General features: G+C 37.8%; 1 protein-coding gene across 3 annotated transcripts in view; it reads right to left on the reverse strand.

Moving 5' to 3' along the window:
• P2RY1 (purinergic receptor P2Y1) overlaps positions 1 to 27,758 on the reverse strand; it is a 218,230-nt gene that overhangs the window by 189,124 nt on the left and 1,348 nt on the right. The window contains exons 2-3 of one of the 3 annotated variants that reach the window (XR_011199372.1): positions 6,304 to 27,755; positions 815 to 6,244 (exon numbers count right to left, since the gene is read on the reverse strand). Coding sequence is in view for 2 of the 3 variants with exons in the window: in XM_069213323.1 (XP_069069424.1) it covers positions 26,604 to 27,707 (1,104 nt within the window). In the remaining variant the exon portion in view is untranslated. Of the gene's footprint in view, positions 1 to 814; positions 27,756 to 27,758 lie in introns of those variants that run through there. The other 2 variants (XM_069213323.1, XM_069213322.1) reach the window with 2 other exon arrangements.

The raw sequence follows: 27,758 nt of genomic DNA on the forward strand, positions 1-27,758 counted from the left end.
TGCAGGTTTCGTAACATGGCAATGGTTTCAAAACCTTAATTCACTGTCTAATAGTGATACGTATGCCTTCAGCCAGCTATCGTGGCACAATCAGTGACTTCATACTTATCATGCTGGTTCGACTCATGTTGATAATACTGAAGCAGTTCTAATTTGATCTAAAGTGACACTATTGCCATCAAATCCGTGAAGAAAATACAGTGTTATCCATTTGTGGATGAAAAACTATATGTCCCATAACTGAAAATATACAAACACTGAAGTGTCCCTTCCTGCACATAAACAATAATTAAATAATGATGATTTGCTACTTCTATGTGTGCTGCAAAAGAAAGCACAGATATAAGTAACAAATCAAAATTATTGATTGTTTATGTGCAGAAAGAGGCACCTTCCTGCACATAAACAATTATTCCCTGCAAAGCAGGTGCCTTTGAACTATGGCAGCTAATTTAGTGCTGGCACAGTGGAGAACACAGTGATGTGCCATATTCTTGTAAATGGGGTGCACTGCAGAAATTGAGTCATAACTAAATAATTACACAATATATGGTTTGTGGAAAAACGTTTGGCATCAGTGAACTAGAAATACTTCTAGTGGAACTATTTAAAGTTTGCCAAATACACCATCTCCTGTGAGACACTGCCTTCTGCAGTACTCTTATCACACTTTGCATAATGCAACCCATTTTATTCAAACTTTTTGTTCCATATAGCAACTATTTTAATGTGCTTTATCCAGCTTTAGCATTTTTACTGCACAGTAAGTCTTTTTGCACTTTTAAGGTTTCCATAATAACAGAGAAAGACACACTTATTGTTGTAATATTTTATTGGGTCATCTTTTGTTCTAAATTGTTAAGTACAATGTCAAAATTCATTGTGGCTGCATTGCAGTAAACTGATTGCTGATAAATATTTTCAGCATATTTCTGCCATGCCATTCACAAAAATTCATGCAAACAACACAGTGTCTAATAGAAAATAGATAATCTTTGAATCTGTGAATAATGCACAGTTAATTATTTGTAGCCAGTTCCTAAAGTCATGTACATGACCTGAGGAGCTTAAGTCAAGTAACACTGTTTCCATAAGCAAATCAAATTCAGTGGCACTGTTAGTCACAACAACGTGTTTTACTGAACCATATTAAATCACAAATATAGATACAAAAATATATTTTTTTCACATATGTACCACAAATACACTGTAATCGAAACACACAAAACATCTAACATGTAAAACACTTATGTTATCCCTTCATATTACTGTAACATGGTATAAAATAAGTCACAAAACATTGTTTCAAGAAAACATTATACCATGGTATATTTACTTATCATATTTTCCAAGATGAAAAAAAATCTGATTAGAAATTGTATGGGTAGTATACATACATATTTTCAGTAATTAGTGGTACTAGAGGAGGAACTGAGAGTTCACCATTTATGTTACATGAATTATACAGAATACAGACATTTTGTTGAACACTGGTCAGTGTATGTCTGCTTTTCACATGCAACATAGCAAAGCATGGAAAAGGGACACACATAACAATTATTAATGGGTAAATTTGTTTTTAATGATCCAATAAATAAGTCATAAATAAATATAAAACTGTTTATGTTATAATTTAAATTTCTGTGTAATGTCACCATGAGACAAAACTATCCATGTTCAGTTGTATACAGCCCTTTCAAATTTGAAAACAGGATACAATTCAGAAACTTGAACAGAACCTTGTTGCCTTTGTTTAGTGTTTCCTATAAGGACTGCATGATTAGTAAAGAAGACTGCTCACCTATTTGAGTCTGTAAAACAAAAAAAAAGTTTTCAACCGCTTAACGCCACCTCTCACACTAAAAATGTATATCCAAACATTACTCTAATTCTTCACATACATTTGACACAGATTTCATACTAAGTACTTACATCTTTGTTCACTATACACCTTATTTATAAAAGTTCACAACATGTGCAGTGCCAATCCTGTTGGACTTCAGATGAATACAGCGCATCACACTCAATTCATTTCACTAACTGTCAATTACAGAAACCGGGAATAACAATAAGACGTGTAGAGTTACACAACCTTAATCCTAGGAGTAAATATTTCCTGTTACAAATGTAGCAAATATCTCCTCTATTGTTAGTCATACCTCAGTAATTTCAATGTAAGACACCCTATATATTGTGTTACAATTAAACTATTTACTGAAAAAATAACTACACTCCCTATGTTTAACACTTTCAATTGTCATACTTAGCACAGCTAGAGAGCATTATTTTATGTGCTGTAGTTAAACGTAGTTCACAGTAAACTACAATACATTGCTATTGATAGAAAGAAATAGCAAAGACGTTGTCCACTACAGATTTGTTTTAAGTTGGCAATTTCTTCTTTGTTCAGTGCAAGGCCAACCATTTTAGCTGCGTTGACACTGGCATGAAGATGTAGGCCTGGTATTAACCACCAAAGTTATGATCTCCAAAAGGCACAGCTTTGCTTAATGCATTTGGGAAGAATCAGAATCGTATCTACCTCTTTACATTAAGTAATAGTATCAGATGGTATTAACAGGCTCACAGTCATTCTCCTGCAGCTTGAATCCTTAGTGCATTTGATTACATTCTATTAATTTCCAATGTTTAACAGTGGTAGACTCATATAGGTCCTTTGCTTACAACATACATGGTTTTTACTCTTATCTTTTTTTCACATGTTTTATATACTTGGGATTGCTGAATAATCAGTTCATTCTACCAAACCTGTCTGTAAGGCAAAATGTGTGAAACTATTTGTCAAGGTAAAATAGACCTTCATCAATATATATTTTTGAAAACCTGATTTCTTTACTGTTTTTGGCTAATTAAGTATATTATATTTACTCTTCTTATATGATCAATTATTGGTAATTTGTTGTGTGAGTTCAAGGGTGACACTATAGAATAAGTTGTTTTGCTAAATATGTTGTTTTCAATAAAAGGCTCTTATAGCACCATAAATTGATTTAAAAGCTGAATATTATGTTGCTGTTCAGACCCTGTTTGATCACTAGAAATGAGTAAAAAGAAGGATACTTATTTTTATGCAAACCTCTTCTTTCTATGCATGGTTATTGCTTTTTTATTTTTCTACACTTTGAATTTCTGTTTATTTCCAAAGTTAAGGGTTTCTTCACCTCTCCCTTTCTCACACTCACTCAATCTTTCCTCTATTTCTCCCTGTCTTATCTCTCTCTTCATCTTCTTATTTTCCTCCATACCTATCTCAGTTTAAACATGTGTAGGCACACAAGAAATATGGTTGCTGAATAAGTAAAAGATAAAAGAGTACATTTATTACAAGTATGTTAAGGTGAGTGAACTCATTTAAAGCAAAGGAGAGAAACCAGAATACTAAGATTGTAAAAGAAAGGTTGCTAGGTAAAGAGGAAGAATTAGATAATCAAGAGAATGACAGACAAGAGAAGATGTGGCTAGGCTAAGACTGATAGTAGATGCACATTAAAGCAAAGATATTGAGAGAAAAGGAAAAGAGTGGATACTTTACCAAATGAGTAGTTGGTATAATATCTAGGTTCACCAATGACTTTTCTTAAAAGATATGCATATGAAACATAAGGTTACATTGGAGAATAAGAGCTTCCATGTAGGGTTTGCATTATGGTTTGCATCAGATATTCTTGTATGTACTTTTAGTAATACAGAAGGGATAATGATTATCTACTTCCAAATTTGCTAGAACAACAACTAGTACATTTTCTGCATCGGGGTAGCCTGCCTTCAAAGTGTTGAGTCCAAATCAAATCAGCTATATCTTCCATTTATAGGAGAATTTACTACTAAGAATAAAGGGCTAGCTTGCCCAAACTGGTTCTGGAGGGTTTGGAGGTCAGACTTTCAGACAACAAAAGCAATGTGACCACAGCACACAGAGATAAATATTCCAATCACGTAGCAAGGATATGTATCCCTGGTAGAATAGTTGAGGTTGGAGAGAAAATACGTGAAGATCCCAAATTCGTTAAAGAAAGTGTCTTTAATTGTAGGCACAGTTTGCCTCAGGATTGCGCATTCTTCAAGATACAGCCAACACGTGTTTCGTCACTCAGGTGACTTCATCAAGGCTAGGCCGTCCGGCCAGCTAAACAAACTTGAAAGATCTGCGGTAAGGCAGCTGGGCCTTAGGCGGTAGGTAGAGATCTTGTAAAGTAGAATGTAAGTACGAGGTAATAACTTCAGAGCATCAGGTGCTAGGGGTCCCAGTAGTGACCAAGTGAGATGGGGGAAGGCCCTGATAAACCTTGAGTCAAGAACCCTGAGAGCAGGGCCGGAGCAGTTATGCGGTCAGTAAACAGCGCGTCTTTGACTTTCAGACAACACTAGGTGTGATCTAAAGACTGTCCTATTCAGGTGGTCATATGGCTGGGATTTTAGACACCAATAGTATCTTGTGGGTACCTTTGCGCAAATGGACATGCATCAGGGGAAGGAAGTCTCTTGCACAGGCCACCACTATTTATTTTAAGTGAATCACTTATCACAACTCAGGGTATTTATTGCAGCACTGCACCAATCTGGCCTTACCTTATTACATTGTGTAATTTCACAGTTAAGTGTATTTCGGCTCCAGACACACTAGTAACTTGAGCAATTATATGATTTCAAAAGCCAAGGGCACTATATATCTAGATGCATTGCTGAGACATATAAGTAATGGTATTTTGTTGCAAGTATGATAATAATAGCTTAAAGCATTGACCAGCTATAATTATTGCTCATTTAGAAAAAGTTTCTAAAAATTTTGTTTACATGCATTTCTTCTCCAAATTAAGTAATATTCTTATTAAAAGTCAAGTCAAGCCAATTTTAAAGTAGATGAAATATGCTGTATAAAAGTTTGGAAACTAGTATGAGTGTCCCTTGGTTTTATGTTTCTGTTTATTTGTTTTTATTATTAGTAGGGAAATATTCATTTAAGGCAGAGTCAATGATATATTTCAACATAAAGGTGGTTACACTTTTGTGAATTGCTTTTAAATAATAAACAAGCAAATTTCCAGACAATGTACCAAAATTCTAAAGGGAGAGGAGAAAGATGAAGTATATAGACAAACTAAAACAATGTCAAGCATTTTCCATAATGGTACGTTTTACAAATTTGAAGAAATCAAAAAATATTTATTAAGGAGCAAAATATTTCTGAATTTGCTACCCTGGACAGTAAAAATGAAGTGACAGTTTTATCCACTGTATGTGAGAAATGGATACTTAGTATTAACATAATGCAACATGATTCCCTACTCCTCCCACTGACTTAATCATCTTTTTAGGGTCGAGCCTGCGTTGCATGCGCTCGCGCATGCGTATCGCAGTGAGACGCTTTAGTATTTAGAAAAGGGCTCGGAGCCCTGTCAACTTCACGTCAGTGTTTTTTATTGGTTCGTGGGCTTGCCTAATAAAATCTGCTTGCTTTCATTAGTCGAAGGCACGCATACGTCATGCCTTTTCCGGTAGCTAGCCCTCCTCGAGCGCAGCGACCAAGTACAGAAAACATGCGAGGCTCACTGTTTTCCATCGGGCTCGTGGACTTCTTTTTCTCTAATTTAGGAGCGCGATCTCGCTTGGCAGAAGTCGAGCGCTTTACATAGTTAATTTCACTTTTTCGGGTTACGTACATAAATGCACTTTTGCCGATAGGTGAAAAGTCGGGTTAGGAGTTTACAACGCGATCAGCTCTAACATGAGCAAACGCGAGACCCGTTGCATTGTAAATGCTTGTTTCAAATATGTTTCTGAGATGAATAAAGATAGGATATGTGGAGGTTTGGTGTTTAGTAGAACAGTTTCACTGTTGTTTTATCATTGCTCTCTAACAGAGGAGGATTTTTAAAATGTTGTTTATGTGAGTTTAACTTACTTACTATTATAAATTCTATAGCATTCACAATTGAAATGTTAAGATAAAACAATATGAAAAGCTATTTCCAGTTTTGTTAGACTTTCAAAAGGCAATGTCTTCCATTCACTATTACACATTGGCACTGGGTCTTAGACCTCATGCAAAAGGTTCACAAAATGAACTTTTACTGTAAAAAGTAATACCAAAGGGTTGCTAAGTTTTTACCACTGACAATGATGTAAACAACATTGCAGATAAGGTTTTGCCGTGCACAAACCTGAATGCAAGTTGCAGTACATTCATCTTCTGCAATATTCAAGAATAAACCCACAAATAATTCTCATGTCCGTATGACAAACAAGGCCCTGTGACAATCATTCAAATAATATCAGTTCTACATGTTTTATAATAATATGGGTTTTATGATGTATCTTATTACAAGACAAGTCCTCAAATATAATCTCTATGTGATCCGCACCATGAATGGCTAGTTTAATTGTGCACTGTTTTAGTGTACTAATATTAGTCAACTAAACAGATTCTGCACAACCTTTTACAAAATGTGTACTGCAGAGAATGCCCTCTGATAGAATTGATGTTTTAACAACACTTAGAAGCAAGCTTGTGTAAGGTCACTGAAATGTACATGTTTACGTGGGTTAAATTTGTTGTGATATATTCTTGCTTCTCAGAGTAGAGCATAGAAGTAGAGATTCTACTACCTCGAGCTGAATTAATTTAACATATTTCCTAGAATGATGCATAGTATCACTGTGGAACATTTGTATTGTTTGTGCAATCCCACAAACTTTCTGTACATCAGATTAAATACATTTAGAAACCTGTCATGAGATTTCAAGAGTTTGAAATATACTGTAATTTTCTTCCCCGGGATAATGAATTAAAAATAAAAACCTTGTGTTGGACAAATGTAATCTAAGTGAGAGGCAGTTTCTCCGTGAACCAGTCTCCAACAATGACTTGTGTGACTTTTAAGTGTAAAGTTTGTCTCCATATTCCATTTTCATGCAAGGTGCAACCCAAGGAAATTTAATAAAATGTGGATATTTTTGCTCAATTTTTGACAGCATTCAGGGCATTTTGCAATGAAATGTAATTTTAGCTACAGGTCAAAAGATTCCTACAACTATATTTTTCTCAAGCCATTTTATTACAAACCTAATTTTGTATCTGTGTCATTGTTGTCCTTTTTTATATAATTCCCAGCAGAATATTACATACTTCTGATATTCCATCCATTACATTTTGTTATTTATGGTATTTTTTCATGTTTATCTTCAACTTTTTACTTAGTTTTTTCAACAAATGCAAGGATTCTCACTAACATGCAGGGACTTTTGAATAGCACTAGCATCAAACAATTCAATAAGTAAACAAATTTATTTGAACAACTGGCATAGTGAGGAACTCAAACTAATAAAACTGAATGCAAGTACTATAGAATGAAGATGCATAAAGCAGTAGACATTACATAAAGAAGAAGACAATTTGAGGTCAGGAGTTTCAAAAATAGACTTCCTGTACAATTCTGGCCCCTGTTGGCTCCTCAAATGAGTTAATATTTTCTCCACAGCAAATACATCTATTATTAATTTGCCCATTGAGAAAGGTTTGGATACTCAACTTGAAATTAGAGCTAATATTACATTGCTTAAAAAATCTAATTTTGGCTTGACTTTAGGCCAATTGCATGCTTTCGTGTAATTAACACGTTTTGGGGGAAAGTTGTCACAAATCAGTTTTAACCTCATCTTGAGAAATGGGGATTACTCAATAACAACAATAAGGTTTTTGTGGAGTTCATGCACTGAAACCTTCCTACCATTTAGAATAGATAATCTGAGATAATGGATCAAGGAACGAAATCAGTCTATAAATAATCTGTGAATTCTTTGCGCCCCTTGGCATGGTGGAGTATGAATCTGTGGGCTAACATTTGAATGTGGTTGCCAGCTAATTGATGTAAGTGCCATGCAGTTCTCCTTTATTAGTGGTAGATGCCAGTGTATGCAAATTGGTACCTTGATCTAGCCACATATCAAAGGAATCTCCATGATTGCCCGTCTTTTCAGTATGTATTTTAAGCATCTTGTGAATGCCATCAGAATGTACAAACTACACTTGCATCATCATACTGGTGGCACCTAAAACTCATCTAAAAAGAGGGAATTAAATCAGAAAAAGAAGTGCTCTTGTGCTGTTGATGAAGTTTCAATGCGGAAGAAACACAATTGTGTTACTTCTTAATGGGAACAATAAAGACATGTTCTTGTTTCACCCTGCAGAGTTGGTTCCAACACTGCTTGGACAACTATCTCTTGATGTAGACCCAGGTTAATTTTGTGATACATGATATCATACGTCATCTTTTATTTGAAGAAAAATATTCAATACAGTACTTGATGTTGATGTTGGAGCTGTGATGTTAGAATACTAAAACATCTGAGGAATTACTAAGAACAGCCTAGCCCTATTGAAAAATATCCTGAAATATGGGTGTGCATGATTTAATTTCAAATTGATGGGCTCTGTGTCCCATCCTTTCAAAGTAGAGATTTTCCACATGCTGATAGTGCTGTCCGAGCCAAAAGGAAAAGCTGTAAAGCGGACGTGATTTTTTTTTAAATAATGCCCCTTGACTTACAAAGAACAACATAAACCTGCCAGAAATGAAAACATGCCAAAATGAACATGTAAATATCCACATCTAAGCATCTAAGGATATGTCCCTACAAATTAAATAATTAGATGTTGGGTCACTAAAAGCAAGTCACCCTGAGAAAACATACAAGAACCAGCCCCACAAAGGATTATACACCTTCCAGATATCCTGGTGTCCAGAAGTAGACCCCCAACAAACTGTAATATGGAAGGTTAAAACACAAAAGGTGGAAGAAAGTGTACTAAATCAGTACGCCTCATTAGAAAAAAGCTCCCCCACAATAGCAGTAGGAGGCTGCACAGGATACACATTCCTTCTCTTGTTCAATGAGACATGCTACAAACCACAAAGGAACAGAAAACAACAGGAAAAATACTGAAACAGAAACGGTGCTCGGTAAAGATCACTGTCTGATTGCTTTTTGCTGATTTCTTTACCTAATTAGATTTTGTTATTGTGTATTTATTTTAATTAATATTACAAAACGAATATTTGAGTACTGTTGGTGAAGGGTACACACAAGTTCAAATATAACAGATATGACATGATTTTGTTTAGATGTACCCAACTCTTATAACAGAACATAAGGAAAACTAGATTTATTGACACAAAGCATTGGACAGTTGTTTACTTTGGATGACTAACTTGTGTATGCTGTAACATAGGGAGGTGCAGTAAAATAATGCCAGATACCAGATATAGGCCTTAGCAATAAATGGGAGTGGGGTGTATATAACTCCTTCACCCTCCCTCCAGCAGGTTAAAGGAGGCTATAACCCATAGTGTAAAATATATAACTAAAAACAAACTTCTTTCACAGATTAAAGCAAAACAGTTGTGTTGTATTATGCTAATGTGTATACATTTCAAAATGCTTTAATGTTTTATAACATTCCTTTAAGTAGAAACATTTAAATAGTTCCCTATATGAGCAGATCATCTATAGGTTGTCTAGCACATGATTTGCCTGGAATGAGGTCCTCTGTATTTATTGCATACACAAAGTGATTGTTGAATTACAAAACCATCATAAGTACTTAGGGCATGTTTAAGCTGTTTGAGTCTGTTTTCATACCAGAGTATGAGATAGGCTGGGAGCTATCAAATATGAAGGAAGAAAATCTTGCATTATGTTCTACTTCTACTATCAAGCCTGTTGCATACCTTTGTACTGAGCTTGGGTAGGGCATTCTGTTTCATTTACACAAGAAGCCTCCTCCCAACCTAAACTACCTTAATTCCCAATGAGCATGAATCACAAAAACACTTAAAAGTACAGGCACATATTTACATCTTCAACTGAATGTAGTTTTACTTTTTTGGTTTAAAACAGTCCTAGAAGTATGCCTGACCAGGCATAGGTTTCTAGGTGTACTAATGGGAATATCAAGTTCCATTTTCCTTCAGTTCCTTTTCCCCAAATGTGGAAGTCTGCACAGAGTAGATTTCAGCAGAAGGGCAGAAACTCCCACTGTGCAAATCCACGTTTTCCTTTTTTCTTTTAATCCACTGGTAAAACATTTCCCCGTGAAGACAGCCCTTACCATTCACCCACAGCAAATGTAGTTTGCTGTAGTAACTTATGCAACCATTTGTAGGTGGGAAGAGAATGAACCCAAATTTGTGAATGCCCATCAAAGTACTTGTTAGTGGATTTTGACAATCTTAAAAGCAAACCTTTCCTCATAAAACCTACTTTTAACCCCTTGAGTACAGTTACTACTGCTGATGTCTCCACACTTGTAGTCAGAGAAGTCCAATGTAGCAAATCCATTTTCCATGACTTTTCTGAGCACTTGTCCAGTGCAAATGAGGAATTTTCTACCATAAGCATGTTTATAGCTGAAAATTCCTTTGTAACTAGGTCCAATGCATTCTTTAGTTATTAATTAGTTTTGATTATGGTCCTAAGATTATTGTTAACAGTGCACAGCTATCTCAGGCTTTCATTAACTGACGGGTTATGTAAAAGTAAGATATTGAGAAAAAAATGGTTCAAGCAAATTGAGTGAAGTTTACTGAGCAAATAGTGGAATTATATAATAGTCATCTTGATACTCTCATTGAAGATATGGCCTAGACATGACATTGAACATTTGTAGAACTCGTTCTCATTGGAAATCCAACTCATCTAAGGTGCTGAAATGTCCTATTAAAGATATTCCGTAAGAATATCTGACTGCTGATTCCAAATAAATGAAAACAAATTTCCAAAACAGTGTTTGGGCACCGTGTTTGATCTCTTGCACTGTGTGTGGACCACCACGTGCAGTCCCTACATGCTGCAACAGTCCATTCAAAAGGCGTATGGGCTTTCTTTTAGCACATATCCTTCAGTGTTATAATACATGATATTTTGTATATCAAAAGGGCTACCTTATTACTGAAGACATGGAACAATATAGAGTGAACTCAATTTACCTTCCTTGAGTACTATAGCTGCAGAATTCTGGAACTGCTCAGCCTTGCTTAGCTAAACTTTGACCAGAGACAGGAGAGGTACTGAAAAATGTGTGCACAACGTGCCTGACAATACCCCATTTGTCGACACAGTTTCCCCCAAGGTTTTGTGGCTGTTTTGAAACTGTTAAAGATATGGGGGAAACATGATATGTATGTGATGTTTCCAAGGGCTTTATCATTCTGATGGGCCCAGAAGCTCTTGTTACTCTGTCCATAAGAATTAACAGGCCAATCATAATAGTTGGCATTTAAAAGTCTCAAATTCTTATCACCTTTTATGACATTCAGAAAGTGGGGAAGTTTGAGCCAGATACGTTGGCTCTGTAGGATGTTGAGTACTCCTGCGTCTGTTTTTAAACTGAGGTTTTACTATGGAGCAAACATCCCAGCCTATACAGCCCCACGATAAAATGATCTGTATTAACCCTGATGTTTTGATCTATTTTGTTTTGTCAACGGACAGCGGGGAAGGACAGCTGATGGGAATATGTGGCAGTGAGCATGGATAGTACATGTACATATGCCGTGGAGCTATACCTCTAAGGAAACTATCGATTAAAAATAGAAGCAGTGGAAATATTATTTCAATGTTAAGGTTTGGGAAACTGGCTGCTAGAAGTCTGAGCAGTGACACGTTGACAGTGATTGTTTTTGTCTTAAGAAATATGTCTTTATACAGGAAGCTGTGTGAATTTACCCTGGAACTTTAATATGGATAGAGACAGGGCTGTGTTGAGATATGCTCTTTTGATCTTCACAAAGTTCAAGGAATGTTTTCTGCTGAGAAATGAGCTATATCTTTAAATAAATGTGTCATTAATTAAAGCTTTAAGCCTGTGTTTTCCCTTGATGCAGAAAACAAAAGTTATGTTGAATCCTACTGTGTGGATCCCAGAGACACTCTAGGAATCTCTTGAAATAGTATTTGTGTGATCACATTTTGATAAAATATTGACCACTTCTAATGTTATAACTGGTAAAAAAGTTTATTTTGTTAGCATTATTGATAATCTACTTTCAGTTTGAAATTACAAGCATTTTGCTATTGGCTGATCTACAAAGCTGTTTTTTGTTATCAGCTACACACATAATTTCATTTGTACTGGCTCCTTTTTACATTAAATGACATAGCATTTGTTTTTATGTTGCCTTTATATTCTGCTTTTTGTTAGTGTTACTCAAAGCAGCTAGTGGATGACCTGCTATAAAATGAGTTTCCTGTAAAAACTGTTAACAAGTCAACGGACAGCGGGGAAGGACAGCTGATGGGAATATGTGGCAGTGAGCATGGATAGTACATGTACATATGCCGTGGAGCTATACCTCTAAGGAAACTATCGATTAAAAATAGAAGCAGTGGAAATATTATTTCAATGTTAAGGTTTGGGAAACTGGCTGCTAGAAGTCTGAGCAGTGACACGTTGACAGTGATTGTTTTTGTCTTAAGAAATATGTCTTTATACAGGAAGCTGTGTGAATTTACCCTGGAACTTTAATATGGATAGAGACAGGGCTGTGTTGAGATATGCTCTTTTGATCTTCACAAAGTTCAAGGAATGTTTTCTGCTGAGAAATGAGCTATATCTTTAAATAAATGTGTCATTAATTAAAGCTTTAAGCCTGTGTTTTCCCTTGATGCAGAAAACAAAAGTTATGTTGAATCCTACTGTGTGGATCCCAGAGACACTCTAGGAATCTCTTGAAATAGTATTTGTGTGATCACATTTTGATAAAATATTGACCACTTCTAATGTTATAACTGGTAAAAAAGTTTATTTTGTTAGCATTATTGATAATCTACTTTCAGTTTGAAATTACAAGCATTTTGCTATTGGCTGATCTACAAAGCTGTTTTTTGTTATCAGCTACACACATAATTTCATTTGTACTGGCTCCTTTTTACATTAAATGACATAGCATTTGTTTTTATGTTGCCTTTATATTCTGCTTTTTGTTAGTGTTACTCAAAGCAGCTAGTGGATGACCTGCTATAAAATGAGTTTCCTGTAAAAACTGTTAACAAGTCTGCAAAGTGTGATAAAATGCAGGAGGAAAGTACTAAATTTGCATCTAAAAAAATACGTTTTATGAATTATTCAATCTCTAAAAAAAAGTACAGCCAGACAGGATGCGTTTCTTTTTTAAAAATGATAATAGCCTATTTGTTTGATTACTCCTTTTAGTGTGTGCTATGGTCATTGAAAGAGACACAGGGAGACTAAATAAGTGTATAATCATTTTTATGAATTATTAGATTGAGTACATTCACCTCATGCAAACGAATTAAAGAATTCCCTGTTTTTTAACTTTCTAGAGATTCAGGTGTATTAGTGAGTAACATGGCTGGACAACACTAAACTAGTTGGCAATCTCCGCTGATACTTGCGCACAGAACTTCAGGACATATCATTATTGCTCAGTAGGGTGGCGGTCGTCGTGTTAACTTTACTTATGAGAAACACAGACTTTTAAAGACACAGAATTTGCTTTTTTCTTCAAAACCCTTAAAGTTTTGAGTAAATATTATGGAACATTGCTCACTAACTGTAGGATATATGATTTGTTTGTATATGTGTGTATGTGTCTGTGATGAACTGGCTGTGTAAGTAAGCTATGCACATAATGTTTATCTTCAAAACTCACATGAGAAGGTTGATCACAGTGAAGAAGGTGCAATATGCTGACTGAATAAAAAAATAAACAAATCAAATCAACTAAAATATTTTTTCTCCTTTTCTGGGAAGTATATGATCCAAAGTTATTGTAGAAACCCCCTTCTGAATCTACCCAACTACATGAAGGCGTGCTTTTATACTCTGAGAATAAAACCCTAAACATTCAGTCCAATAGCCACAACAAATGAGAGCCTTTTCCATTCTTTACAACTAATTTATCAATCCCACTTCTCTAACTTTCTTGTCATGGGTCTTGAAGATGTGAGAAAAGCTATGAATGTTATATGAAATGCAAACCTCCTTATTGAGCTTTGTCACACATCAACTATTGAAAGAAAACATGTCTACTCTTGTATCTCATATCAAATGTATATCACACTGAAAGAGGTAAACATCAAACTAGAAATCCTCCATTCAAGAAAACACACTTTGGTAGCAGAGTCTCTTTTAAAGCCAAAGGGCTAATTCTATGGAATGTGCTTCGATTATCCAAAGTATCTAGTGCACATCTGCAAGTATTAAGGAACATGGTAAACAAGTATTCAAACAAGCTTTGAGAAAGACAAGTCTCAAAATGTTTGCTTGTGTCTCATCTTCGACTACAGCAACTAACAATTATGAGGTGCACAAGCTTCTGATGAGGCTACCACACTCAAGTACTACAATGCATTTTCTGAACCTCTGGAAAATGTTTAAACTAAGAAGCAGAAATGTATAGTCCCGAATGCAACCACTGATGCATATAATACAGTCTTGTTCTTTCTATACTTTTTAGTGAAGAGTAGTTAAGGCCCCAGTTGGCAGCGGCACTATAATATATGACAGATAGATGGTTTATTATGATTTGAAAGTATTTATAGATTCAGATAATGGCTTAATGTGGCTCAAATTTCTACTTCATCATGTTAACCAAACAATGTATTGGTATAGAAGAGAAAGGATGTGCTAACATGCTTTCCAGGACTTAATTAGACTAGGGGCGTCATTATCAGCATGGCGGTCCATGGACTGTCATACCGTGGTGGTGGTCGGACCGCACAACCTTGGAGGTCCAACCTCCACATTATGATGCTGGGATCCTGATGGTTTGGCAGTGGTACAGGTCGTGGTCAGCCACAGTGGTGCCGGGTTCGACACTGCCAAGCTGATTATAACTTGACTTTCCGCCGGCCTTTCCCGCCATGGAAAGACTGGCGGAAAGGCAGGGATGGGGCGCCAGGGGGGCCTTTGCACTGCCCCTGCCCATGGTATGGGTGGTGCAGGGGGGACCCTGTCAGCACCCTCAGAATGTGCACTGTCTGCTATGGCAGACAGTGCACATTCTGAGGGTGCTGAGGGCACTGTCTGGGTGACGGCATTGGCTGCGGCTCCCTGAGAGCCAAGACCAATGCCGCCGCACTGTTTCCGCCGGCCACCCCGGCAGAAATATCATAACATGGCATTTGGGAGGCAGTTGGCTTGGTGGTCACCTCCCCACCGTCATATTGACAGTCTAGTTGTCCGACCGCCGAAATCGTAATAGGGCTCTTAAACACGGAAGTCCATGATTATTTTGGCTTATATCTCTCACTAGGAAAAAAAGTGCTTTTAGTATAATATTTGTCCATGTTTTGGCGAATTATTAGATTAAATGGTAGAAGAAAGTCCTTAAGATCAACTGAACTCCAATGTACTCATTTAGGAAGGTATTTCTTGAATTATTTGGGACAGATGTCAATAGTATGGGAGAAAGGTCAGTTAGAGTAGGATAACTAATGTTTTAGGGTATAGACAGTAATCTCTGGCAATCAATAATTTGTTTGATGTATAAACTGCTAATAGAAAGATTTAAAATTCGAAGTAATAAAGCAACTGATTTTCAATGGTCATCAATGACTGGACTACAAACTGTGAAAAGCTGCCTGATGGTTGATTTTTTTCTATATATATATATATATAGTTTCACTTTGTAATCTCAGTGTTGCAGTTTGAATATGATAGGAATTCAAATGATCTGGTTTAATTGTCCTATACAAAAAAGATAATAAAAATGTTATTGTACATGAGTAGTTCCCATAACATCAACACTACACTGAATTTCCTTTTTAAAACCATAGCTGGTGGAGTGCAATTACCTACATCATACGCAGGAAATAGGCAGTGGTGGAATTTATAACTTCTCTCTTATGGCATGGGGCAACCAGAGATGCTTATATGTAAAATAAAAAAAGGCCTAGACATAGAGATTTTGCTGTGCTAAAAATGTAAAACTTTATTTAAGATTATATAAATGCCTCTTGGAGGAAAAGGGCCACATCCAAATTTTAGAGGGACACAGAAGTCATAGTAAAATAAGGTGGTCGTGCATATAATTAAGATGTGGAATTTAGCTTCTGACAGTCCTTTGGAATATTTTGAACATGTTCTCTACTGGCAGGATCCTTTCATTCCAGATGCTTGGTGCTTGGTGCTTTCCTGGAATTTTGTGATGTAGGTCTGAAATTTGAAGTGTGTTGATGGAAATGTGGAAGTGCTTCCAAACTGTCCAAATAAAATCAGTTCTAGAAGTTTGAAAATGTTCTGACAGTATTAGAAATACTTCTCCAAATGACAGTGCCCTGTTAACGAATGTCATAAATGTGTTGCCATGTAAGAATGTGTTTTGCCCTTTCTGGTTGATGGCACTTACACAGGAATTCAGAATGCTGCCTTTCTTTCTGACTTAGCTCAAAACAGAATTTGTCAGTTTCAAACGAGCCAAAAAAGTAGTTGTGATTTGTGTGTGCTGTCTGCTATAAGGAATTGGTATGGCAGTTGATGTAGTTTCAGCCTTTAGCTGCCTGGAACCTTCTATGAAATTGTGAAAAGGCCCAGGAACATTTAACTACTTGAATAGCAGCATGCACATGAGTTTTTCAAAAAGATCACAAAACGAGGAATAATCCTCACTGGTGTTATTTTTATATACAATGGCCTTCCTGCAGAGAATTTTAGTCACTGACAGAAAATGCTTTATTAAAGTAATGTGCAAAGCTTACGTTTAAAAACGAAGTGTGCTAAAGGCAAAAGCTCTAGTAGGTAACCACATGTAAACATTATGGGCCTGTAAAGCGGAAGAGGGATATGGACTCTTAACACAGCCTAAATGACAATGACAAGGTAAATAGAAAATATATTAATACTGAAAGGTCTGTTTTTCACATTGAATAGTTGTTGTGCAAGATTTGTTTTTTCTTCTGCTTGCTGCAGATGTTTCCATTTCGGAAGCTATTATTTGTTAGCTAGTAAATAGACACTTGTTTTGTATTAGACAACTGAAAGTAGGGTGTTACCTCAAAAGATAAAGATGACAGGAACGATGATTCATGGGAAAAAGCTTTTTGAAAACACCAAAGAGGTGCTAAAACATTCAAGGACTTGTGCCTGAGAGATGATTGAACTCTGGTGAGAAGATGGGGAGTAAACATATTCCCAGAAGAGTGCTGAAATCCTATTGGTCAACATGTTGAAGAAAGTAAAGAAAGTTGCAACATAGATTTTGTGTATTTATATTAGTGTGTGTTCTTACACTATGAGCCTAGATACATTATTTCCTTAAAGGAGAAATACTGAAACCCATTCTTTCCCTCGGACTGAGAGCAGCATCCACATCCCTTTCCATGACACTCTGTGAGAAGACTCCATTAAGTTTCTTAAGACTTCTCTTCATGAGAGGTCTTAGCCTATTTCATGGTCTGCTATTATTTTATCTGAGAATACTTTAAAGTTTGTTACGCTAAACTTCAGGCTTATGTTTTGATTTTCTCTCAACAGAGCTCTTCATGGGTTTCTGAACTGACATCTTTTCCTGCTTACATCTAATCCTGATTTTATCTAGACTAAGGAGTTTCTTTATTGTACACACTTGTTGCATTATTACTGTATTGACTGCATTATTGACTGATATATTAATTTACATTATTATCAAACATTGATTGAATGATTATATTAACACGTAATTATGATATTTAGAGTAATACTTTAAAAAATGAATATTTAAAAGCTTTGAAATTAAAACCCTTTAACTCACACTAACTCTCTTTATTGACTGAACTAAAAGATTTAATAATTGGTAATGCTTTTATGCTGATTACAGCTCCTTACTTCTTTGTCAGCAGGAGTAACCCCCCGCTTCAACAGACTCACACATCTTCACTGTGAAACTCTTGAAGCCTTGACTGGCTTTTATTACTTGGTGGTTCTACAAGTTCAGTCCTAACTGTACTTTAGTAATCAAACTTTCAAATTGATTATGTCTGCAACTGGGTTGTTTCCCTATAGAAATGTAATTCAACTTCCATTAATCAATCAATAGTCTAGTAAGTCAATCTTGGTTGTGTGATACTTTGTCAAACGGAAATGATCAAGATGGAGACAGGGAGGAAGGAAGGAAAGAACCAAGGAAGAAAAAATTTACCATTATTGATCCACTTTCAATAAGTTGTAAATGAGTCAGCAATAGGTGATAGATGGAATAAAGCAACTTGTAATGAGTTACTAATGAATGAGAACTCTACATGAAAATTATGTTTACACTTTCAAGAAAAAAATAAATCCTCTCCTCTATAAAGGCCCTGATTACAAGTGGAGGGCTAAATCCCGATGCTTTGCAAACACGATTTTGCACATTAATTGGAATTACAAGTTATACGATAATCATCACACCCTCTGATTTTTCCTCTGATAGATTACGGCAGGTCAACCTGCCAAACTTTATCAGGGAAAACAGCCCATACAAATAGGCAACCCGTGTTGAATGTGGTGTGTATTTATCGATTCAGCATGTTACGCCTCTTTTGCAAAATAAAAGGTTGGAATAGGAGCTATTTACCATACGCAATAAATACTGCATTCTGGACTAATGATATTAACCACACGTGGTTAACACCTGACCCATTCTTCCTACCTTGTAACGATGGTCAACGTGTTATTTTCGATAGACTGAAATGCCATTGATAAAAAGGGGACAGGTTTACATTTATCATATCAAAACAGCACAGTGTATTTATTGTTGTAATTTCACATCAATTTGAAAAGTTTTTTTTTTAAGTTAAACCTAATCATGCTGGTTTAGAAATTGGGCAAAACGACAAATGCAAGTTTTTAACTGCATTTCTAACAAAAACATGCAGTTATGACAGGCTAAAATGTGAGGTTTTTGTTTTTGTTGAGATTCGTATTAAATTCCATGTGGCTGGAATCGTTCACACATGTTGCAGACTGTCCTGTAGGATGTAGAAATAGCACTGTCAATGAAATAACATTTTGAGACCCTAAGATGGTAGTAAGAGACCGCCCTAAAGGGATGGAGAATAGCCTGATGCCCCAGCCTGTGTATACTTTTCTGTCTCGTAGTAACATAGCACTGTTAACGTGCCTGTCTCTTTTGAGTGGCAAGAAACCTGAAGAAGTAATACTGTACAGCCTACAGGAAGGACAACTTTCCAAAATATATTAAATAACAAATCTAGATATATGGGGTATTTGTTTTTCCCCAGAAATCCATATTTCTTTGGGCAACTAACTTCTAAAGAGAGGAAAGTCACTTAAAATAAAGAAGAATGTGTTCAATTGTCCAATACAAGCAATGGCTTATGGAGCCTTGCCTTGATAAACATAGAGATTGACATTACTTGGGGCTGTAAAGGAACTGAATGTGTTATCTTTCAACACATTCTAAGGTACGCTTTGAAAGCTTTCTGCAAAAATGTGTTTTCTCGAGTTTTCTTGCAGCTGCCATACAATTGTCATTTTGCAGGTCTCTGTTGTTCTACAGCACTAATTACTATTTGCCAGTAATCTCCACCTTGCAATTTGCTGATTAGTGCTAAGGGCACAAAAGGTGTGTGGGTCTGTACCCACAAATTCAAAAACAAGTGATGTGATTTTTTATTTTTTTATTTGAAAGTATATTCTTATTTCCTACTTCGAGGCAGAATTTGAATACTTTACCAGGTGTATTTGGGAACAGCGTGAATTCTGCTGTGTCACTGCAACAGGGCTTCTCAGAGGAGCCGTGCGTTATGTTTGTTTTCAAGTCAGAAGCTAGCTGGAGTTACATTAAGGCTACTATGACCAGCTGTGACCCAGTTCTGAATAAAATCTGGTGTGGTCATATGAGGACATGAAAGCTGGGTGGGGGGGAGGGTCTCCTTAAGTGCACATTACGCCACAAAATGTAAAAAAAAAAGCCTATGTTTTAAAGTCAGACATAAAACAACTAGTAGGTGCAGGGCAGCTGGCTAAGTAGATTACTAACTCCAATATAAAAGGAATTTGAATACGTGAAAGCAAAGGTTATTGGAAAATGTCCCCATATTTACAGGTTTTTGTCATGAGACAAAGGCCAGTTCATTTAAGATAAACCCAGATTGGAGTGAATGGGGTTCATAACGAGGGGGGTCTGTTATTTTCGACAATTTTGTATAGTGTTTCACATGTAGTAAAAAAGACATAAGTGAACAGAACCAAGGTTTTTCTTAGAATTCTGTGGCAGGTGCTACTGAATGCTGGTGTTGGAGAATACCAAAGCTGTGTTATTCCACCTCAGACCCCTTCCTTTTATCACCTTAAACGTCCTGACTCTTATCACACTCCTGTTGGTTTTATCATCCCTGTGTGCTTCATGTGCAACTAATTACTCATCTTTCTCTTACTCCTTTCCCACTTTTCTGCCTTTCTCTGTCTTGCTCTGGGTCAGAGTCTAATGATGAGCAATGAATCCCAGTCTTCAACAATGAATGCAATTGCCCACCACCTGCAACCACCGGCAGAAATTAAGCAATGATTTTTGTATCCTCTGAGAAAAATACTAGTGTGATTCGATCTTTTCTCGTACATATATAATTTACAGTTGTTTTGGCAACAGAATTGTAATGTGCTTGAGATGAGTTGGCAAAGCAACTCAGGCTTTATTTGCCATAATTAAACAGGCTTGATTTGTTACGCATAGGCACGAATATTGATCTACTTCAAGCTTTTTCAAACATCTTTATATTTTAAATAACATTTGGCCATTTCAATTAGTAGTTATTGCTCTTGTGCCACTTTCCTATATAGTAAGATCATCGGGGGATAATGTGTCAAGGGCACTTGATCAACCACAAATCACATGTTAAAACGAAAGGGAGTGCGTTCCAGAACAACCCTTGCACCCACTGTGCGGCAAAACAAATCTGCTGGCACAGATTTAACTGAGCCGTAGCTGCTAAAATGCATTAGGTCAAATCTCCCGGCTACTCAGTAAGAAGAGAGGAATGTTGACGTTTTGGCCTACATCCAAAGAACATGGCATAAGCACATTCCTTCAGCCTGAAAGAGATCAAGTACAAACCAGAACCAGGCTACCAAGTGGCTTGTCGCTGTAGTCCTACCCATTGTGTACAATGTCAGAAGTATTTCTACAAGGGGAGGGGGTGGCGGCGTACTCAGATACGTCAAAGGACGCTGCAATTTAGATGTGCTTTTAACAAATGAGTCGCTGGTCTCCATAACAAAAGAAAAATACTTTTCTGCAAACACTTATTTGATTGGACTAAACAGAACTAATCATCCCAGCATGTGATGGGGTGCAAACAAAATAAGTTTGGAATAATTTAATGCCAGTGTATCTGTTCTATTCGTCCATTATGCCGTTGGCACATTTAACCATCACATGCATTTGCAGATTTGTATGTAGGTCGTTTATGCAACATTTTTGTTCTAAATGTCCAAAAAGATTTTAAAACAAGAATTCTCTTGCTACTTGACCTCTCAGAGTTAATAATTACTGATATTCATATCAGTTGAAAACACCACTATGGCAGCTGAAAGGCTGAATCTCCTCTCTGAAAGTGTGTGCTTAATTAAAGATATCCCTACACCCTTATGAACCTAATATTCTAAAGAAAATCTCTTGAGATGACTACTCAACATTGCGAACACAAAGGGGCCCATTAAAAAATGTCCAGATAAGGGTATGTTGCAGGCAAGCCGCTCCCCAATCCACAAGGAGGGAGGCAGCATTCATCCTAGACATTTCACCAATTTTCAGCAAGAAGAATATCTGGGTTAAATGTTCCAAAGCTCCTGTGTTCCTGCTAGACTTATAATTCGAATTGGGCAACAGTTAAAAAACACAATAGGGAAAGTAAAGAAAGAGGAAGGAGAGACAAAAACTGAGGACCCAGGGGAGAAAAATAGAGAAATTGAGAGAAATAGTGGAGTAAGGCCGAAAAGTGGGAAAAAACAGAGATAGGTGGAGAGTAAGTGCCAACACAGTTATTTTTTTATAATAACTGGTAAACAAATGAGAAACGGATGACAATGCCATCCACTTTTGCCGATTTTGCTTCCACCTAACATACATTTAAAAAAGGCAGAATGCACTGCAGCACACAAAGTCCTCATTCCGCACTGTTCAGGATGCATGGAATGAGGAATGACATGCCATCCATCACTGATAGGGGTCAGACAGTGTAATTACCTTAATGGTAACGGCATTAAGTCGATTACATTGATAGCCAATGTCAGAGCCTGAAAACAAGTTACCTAGCAGGGAAGCCTGCTGATGGTGCCTGCCTGACAGAGGACCAGGAGGATCTTACAGTCAGGTGTTACACAGATGCTTTCCTCCAGTGAAAGTGGCTTTTATGAGCACTGTTAGAGAGCTAGTATCATTAAGGTAAATAAATTGCCTGCCCCAACAGAATGCTCCTAAGAGAATTTTTTTTTTTTTTTTTTTTTTGCGCCCATGGAGCAGCAGAGCAACCTTAATCCCACTCTGTAGGCGAAGAAAAAAGAGTACATTTCAGGTGTTACAAAATGTGTTCCACTATCTCAACCACCCCAGGTGGTGAGAAAGAAACTGAGAAAAATGATGGGGAGCATAGGAGTGGGTAGAGAAATAGTGAGCGGGAGTGGGAAAAAACAGAAATGAGTGAGTGGGGATGGCAGAAAGAGTGAAGGACAGAACGAGCACTGGAGAGAGAAAAAAATGAGAAAACTAGAGAGCAACAGAAAAACAGGAAGAACCTCTGATAGAATAAGAGAGAAGAGGGACGAAAGTGAGAAAAGGAAAGAGGGAGAAAGACATGGTCGAAAGATAATAACAGAGGGCTAAAACATAGAGAGAGCGAGAAAGAAGAAAAAGAAGACACTGAGAAACATACAGCTGAAAACAGAGAGAAACTGGGAGAAACAGAGTGAGGTATGTTTGCTTATGGTCGCTTGTTATGGTCTTAAAGTGCGATTGAATTGCTTTGGGGGAATGATAAAGGTGGTACGAAAAGCCAATTGATTTTCAAACGCTAACAGAATCTCCAAAATAGCAGCACAAGACTATTATATTAACTAAACTGCTGTGTAACTTACATATTTGAGAATTTCATATTTAGTGTTTTAGTCCACATTTCACCAACGAATGAAAACACATATTGCATTAAATGGACAGGACACCAGACCTGTCCAATCCACATGAGTGATCTACAAGCATGATGTCCTATCCAGGGATTAAAAGGCTGTAAACATCTAGCAAACATGAAACATGCACTATATCATTTAACAGAGTTATTATGTGTTTTCTATTGAGATGGGTGTTGCTTTGTTAAAAAAAGGAACAACCTTGAATTATAGTTTTACCTATTATGTTACTTCCAACGAAATGTTCATCCACAAAGTTTCTTGCCTTCCATTTTAGGAGAGAGAAACTCGACTCCCTGTCGATTCCTTGATGAGTGTGAGAACAAATACTCACTTGTGTTGTTCGCATGTATAAAAGCAGATATGCATGAAAATGTGGCAACTTTCTTTAAAAATCAAAATGTATGAGACATACTGAATTAAATAAATTTCACAACTGCAATGCTTATTAGGTGATCCAAACATTGCTGCAGTCGCAGTGTGAGAGAAAGCATGTTGTTGACAGATATGGCATATACACCTCGTTTCATTTTTCGAGTAATATTTGGGATTTGGTTTTAAATGGTTAAATAATCATGACTTGTTGTACATCCCACAAATTAAGTCATGACTACCCGTGACTTCAAAAATAGTGAAATACCGTTCTAAAATGTCTAATAAAATGAATTAAGGATATATAAAATGAAATAAATGTGCATGTGCCCAAATTATTCCATGTATCTCACTGGTAGCCAATAAACAGACTGCTTGACTCATATATATTTACCACCTGACCGGGGCCATGGACACCCTATGAGTGAGCACTGGTCTAAAATCAAACTTACACTTTCAGTTGCCACTTGAATTTTATGTGGTGTGTGAGCAGATGCATAGAGTGCAATATGATATGTGAGGCCATTGTTGAGTTTGTGGAGGGCCACGATTCACAAGACATAAATTATTGAGTGAGCCATGGGGCCTCTTCATTACCTCACCAATTGTGATTAATAGGCCATTATACTCAGTGAATGTGCGTGCATGCTCCATCCTATGCTGTTTTTTTTTTCAAGTGCATTGGTTATAAACAAAGGCATTTAACCATAACAAGAGCAGAAAGGGTTAAATCTGTGTGGTGAGGTAGAATCACCATAAATACGACTCGTCAATATAGTACCAATTGTTTTCTTCTGTAAAATAAATCTAGAAGAAAATATGTGAGGCATTAAATTGTGTTTTCTGATGCAGTTAAGCTCAAATGGAACTGGGATTTGACTTTTGCACTGTATGAAAAATTTAACAAAATTGGTGCCCATTAAATAATGAGCTTGTTGGCCACATTTATTTGCACCAGTGTGCTATACCTAAATATATTTATCAGATAGATAGATAGATAGATAGATAGATAGATAGATAGATAGATAGGCAGATATCACAAGAGTTAGAACCCTGAGAGGGCTCGAAGCCTCTCTGTCCTCCTAAACATGGTAGCAACACATTAATCTTCAGAGTCTTCCCCACATATGGTTTGTGCTTACTTGTTTTATTCATGTGTATACGTTATAGACTTAGATATTTAACCATAACTAGAACAGAGTCCAGTGAGGGAAAAACTCAGTAATTGGGCCTTGCAACCTTTGGACCAGTAGTGTATTAAAGTGGTCATAGCGGTTCTGTAACAACAGCATTCAAGTCGACCATCAAACTCTAGTAGTAACTATAAGAATGTTGATATATTACTATACAGGCTTCCTATACATGTTTTATTGCTCACATGGATTATATATAACAGTTACTGATGCATAATGGACCTATAATTGCCCTAAGGGATTCATGCGACATGATAAAAATGTAACACGACCTAAGGCAGTGTGGTTTGTAAACATCCCCTGCGCACCAACATCCCATTGTTGGATCATGATACATTTCACAATTATTTGTTTTATGTCACATGCTTAGCTTGAAATATTGAGTGGGAAACAGAGTAAGCGCCAAGGCGAATAATTCACTTTACACCTTGGTAGGCTATAGACTAAACAAAAAGAAAAGAAACAAGTGGTGTCATGCAGGCATTAGTTTCTATTTTGAGAGCGGTTTGTCTGTAGGAATTAGTGTTTTTGCAACTGCTCTTTGCACTGTTCAGTGTACAATGGAAAACTGATTTCTCCAAAGAATGTTTAAATGTTGCTTATCTTTCCTAAGGAGAGTAACAATTGAATAAACAGACTCGATAAAGACGGACAGTTACTTTGAAAGTTATGTTTACTCGAAGTCAGGGTTAGACACTAATTATTTGTTGAGGCTGAAAGAGATTTCTTTAGTCTTGCCAATGACTGAAATCTGAATTTTAACCAAAGGCTTTTTAATGTGAGAGTCAGTGTGTCATCACCATAATAGAAAGATATATTCATTCCAATGGAACTTTTCCCTATGAATTATCTTTCATAATTCGCGTTTGCTCCGTCATTCCTGTGAATTACATAGAGTTCAACCACGGAGAAGCCTTGAAAATGTAACATTTGTCGCTCCAATGCCCTTATGTTTCAGGAATTACGTAATAATCTACAACATAGTTTACATAACCACATATACTATGTATTCGCCTGTAGGTATAAAGAATTCCAACAGACGTGGGAGGGTATAATCTGCAGAAACTTGAACGCAAACGAAGGAGACCTGGAAAGGGGAGTGCGAGAAGCTCAGAAAGTGTTAAGAAAAGAGAAGGTGAAAAAATAAAATGTGGGGATTAGAAACAGAGAGATAGTGGTTGGTGACTGGATAGATTACAGGAAGAAGTAAAGAGAAGACGAACGCATGATAGGAGAGCCTCGCAAAACCGATTAAAATGCCTTTTGAATTAAATAGCAGCCTGATGTTCTCAGCCCCCGCCCTCTCCCACTTCCAGCACTGCCTCTCGCCTCACTATCCAGCCCAGCTTCGGGCTCTAAGCTTAACCCTTTCCATCTTAATCACTCGGAAGCTGCGGTCATCTTTTGCATGAAAAACAAAGTATTTATTGCACATTCTAAAATCTGCCTGCCTCTCGCAATTATGCAACTGTTAAGACTCTCGCTGCGGTTTAGGAGTTTACCGAGCCTGCCTCAAAGCGTCTGCGAAACATCCCCGGGTGTTAAGGGGGGTGAGGTGGGGGCAGAGGAAGCCCTACCCCCGCCATTCAGAGACTCAGTATTGACCAGACTCATCACGAAGATAACATTTTAAAAGGCCCAAGTAGTGTACAACCCTTCGATCAACTACTGTGCTCTAATTAGCCCGCCGGAGAGGGCACAAACTGCTTACAGGAAACATGCTTCTTGCGATTTCTTTCGAGCAAACGTGAAAAGCAAGAACTTGTCTGTAACCCATACAGCCCGCGCGCAGTCCGCTGTCGCGCGCACACTTGGAAAGGGCGGCCAGCGGGGCTTTCGCTTGTGTTTTAGTGCGAGTTACTTTACCCGTAAGAACCCAGCCAGCCCAGGGGGCTTCACAGGCTGGTGTCCCCGTTCTGCTTGTACTCGGACAGGATGTTGAGCGTCATCTCTTCGCTCTTGGACTGCACGTTGGCCTCGCTTCTCCGAGACGCCTTCCGGGTGGCCCTGGAGAGCCTCCTGCGGAAGGTGTCCCCTGCCAGGAAGTACAGGATGGGGTCCACGCAGCTGTTGAGGCTGGCCAGCCCCCGAGTCACCTGGTACGTGGCGTAGACCCTGTCATTGAAGGAACAGAGCTCCGGGGCTTGGAAATCCAGCCGGGCTCGCAAGTTGAGATTTTTCATGACGTGGAAGGGGAGGTACGACACTGAAAAGGTGGTGAGGACGATAATGACCAGGTAGATGGACTTCTTCCTCAGCGGCGCATTGTTCATGTCCTTGAAAATCAGCGCCTTTATAATCATGCAGTAGCAGCCGAAGATCAAAATGAAGGGGATGCAAAAACCGCACACGGTGGTGCACATGCTGTAGATGAAGTAGCTCCGCAGGTACTCGTCCGCAGAGGTGTCAAAGCAGGTCACAGTTTTGTTTTTCCGCGTGGCGGTGCCAGAGAAGAATAAGATGGGCGAAATCCCGGCGATGACGATGACCCAGACCAGGGCGCTGATGTAGACGGAGTTCTTTTTCTTCAGCCTTCCCAGGGACTTCAAGGGGTGCACCACCCCCGAGTAGCGGTGCACGCTGATGCAGGTAAGAAAGAGGATACTTCCGTACAGGTTCACGTGGAAGATGAAGCGCTGCAACCTGCACATCACGTCTCCGAAGATCCAGTCCGTCTTGTTGAAGTAGTAGAAGATGAGGGCGGGCAAGGAGAGCACGTACAGAAAGTCCGCAAGCGCCAGGTTGAACATGTACACCGAGATGCTGCTCCATGGCTTCATGTGGAAGATGAACATCCAGATGGCCACGCTGTTGCCGATGAAGCCGGCGATGAAGACCACGATGTAGACGGCTGGCAGGTAGTAGAACTGGAAGCCGGTCTTGGTCAGGGAGCACTTGGCGGTAGCGTTCCCCGCCGACGAGCCACTGGACAGGAACGTGCTCTCGGTGACATTCAGGAAAGCTGAGGCGAAGACTTCCTCGGTCATGGTCTTCAACATTCAGGCGGATCTGGAGGCGAAGCGGGTGTCTCGCATGGCCGGAGTCATCTG

Source organism: Pleurodeles waltl, chromosome 11 (assembly GCF_031143425.1).
Source record: "Pleurodeles waltl isolate 20211129_DDA chromosome 11, aPleWal1.hap1.20221129, whole genome shotgun sequence".
Taxonomy (NCBI): Eukaryota; Metazoa; Chordata; class Amphibia; order Caudata; family Salamandridae; genus Pleurodeles; species Pleurodeles waltl.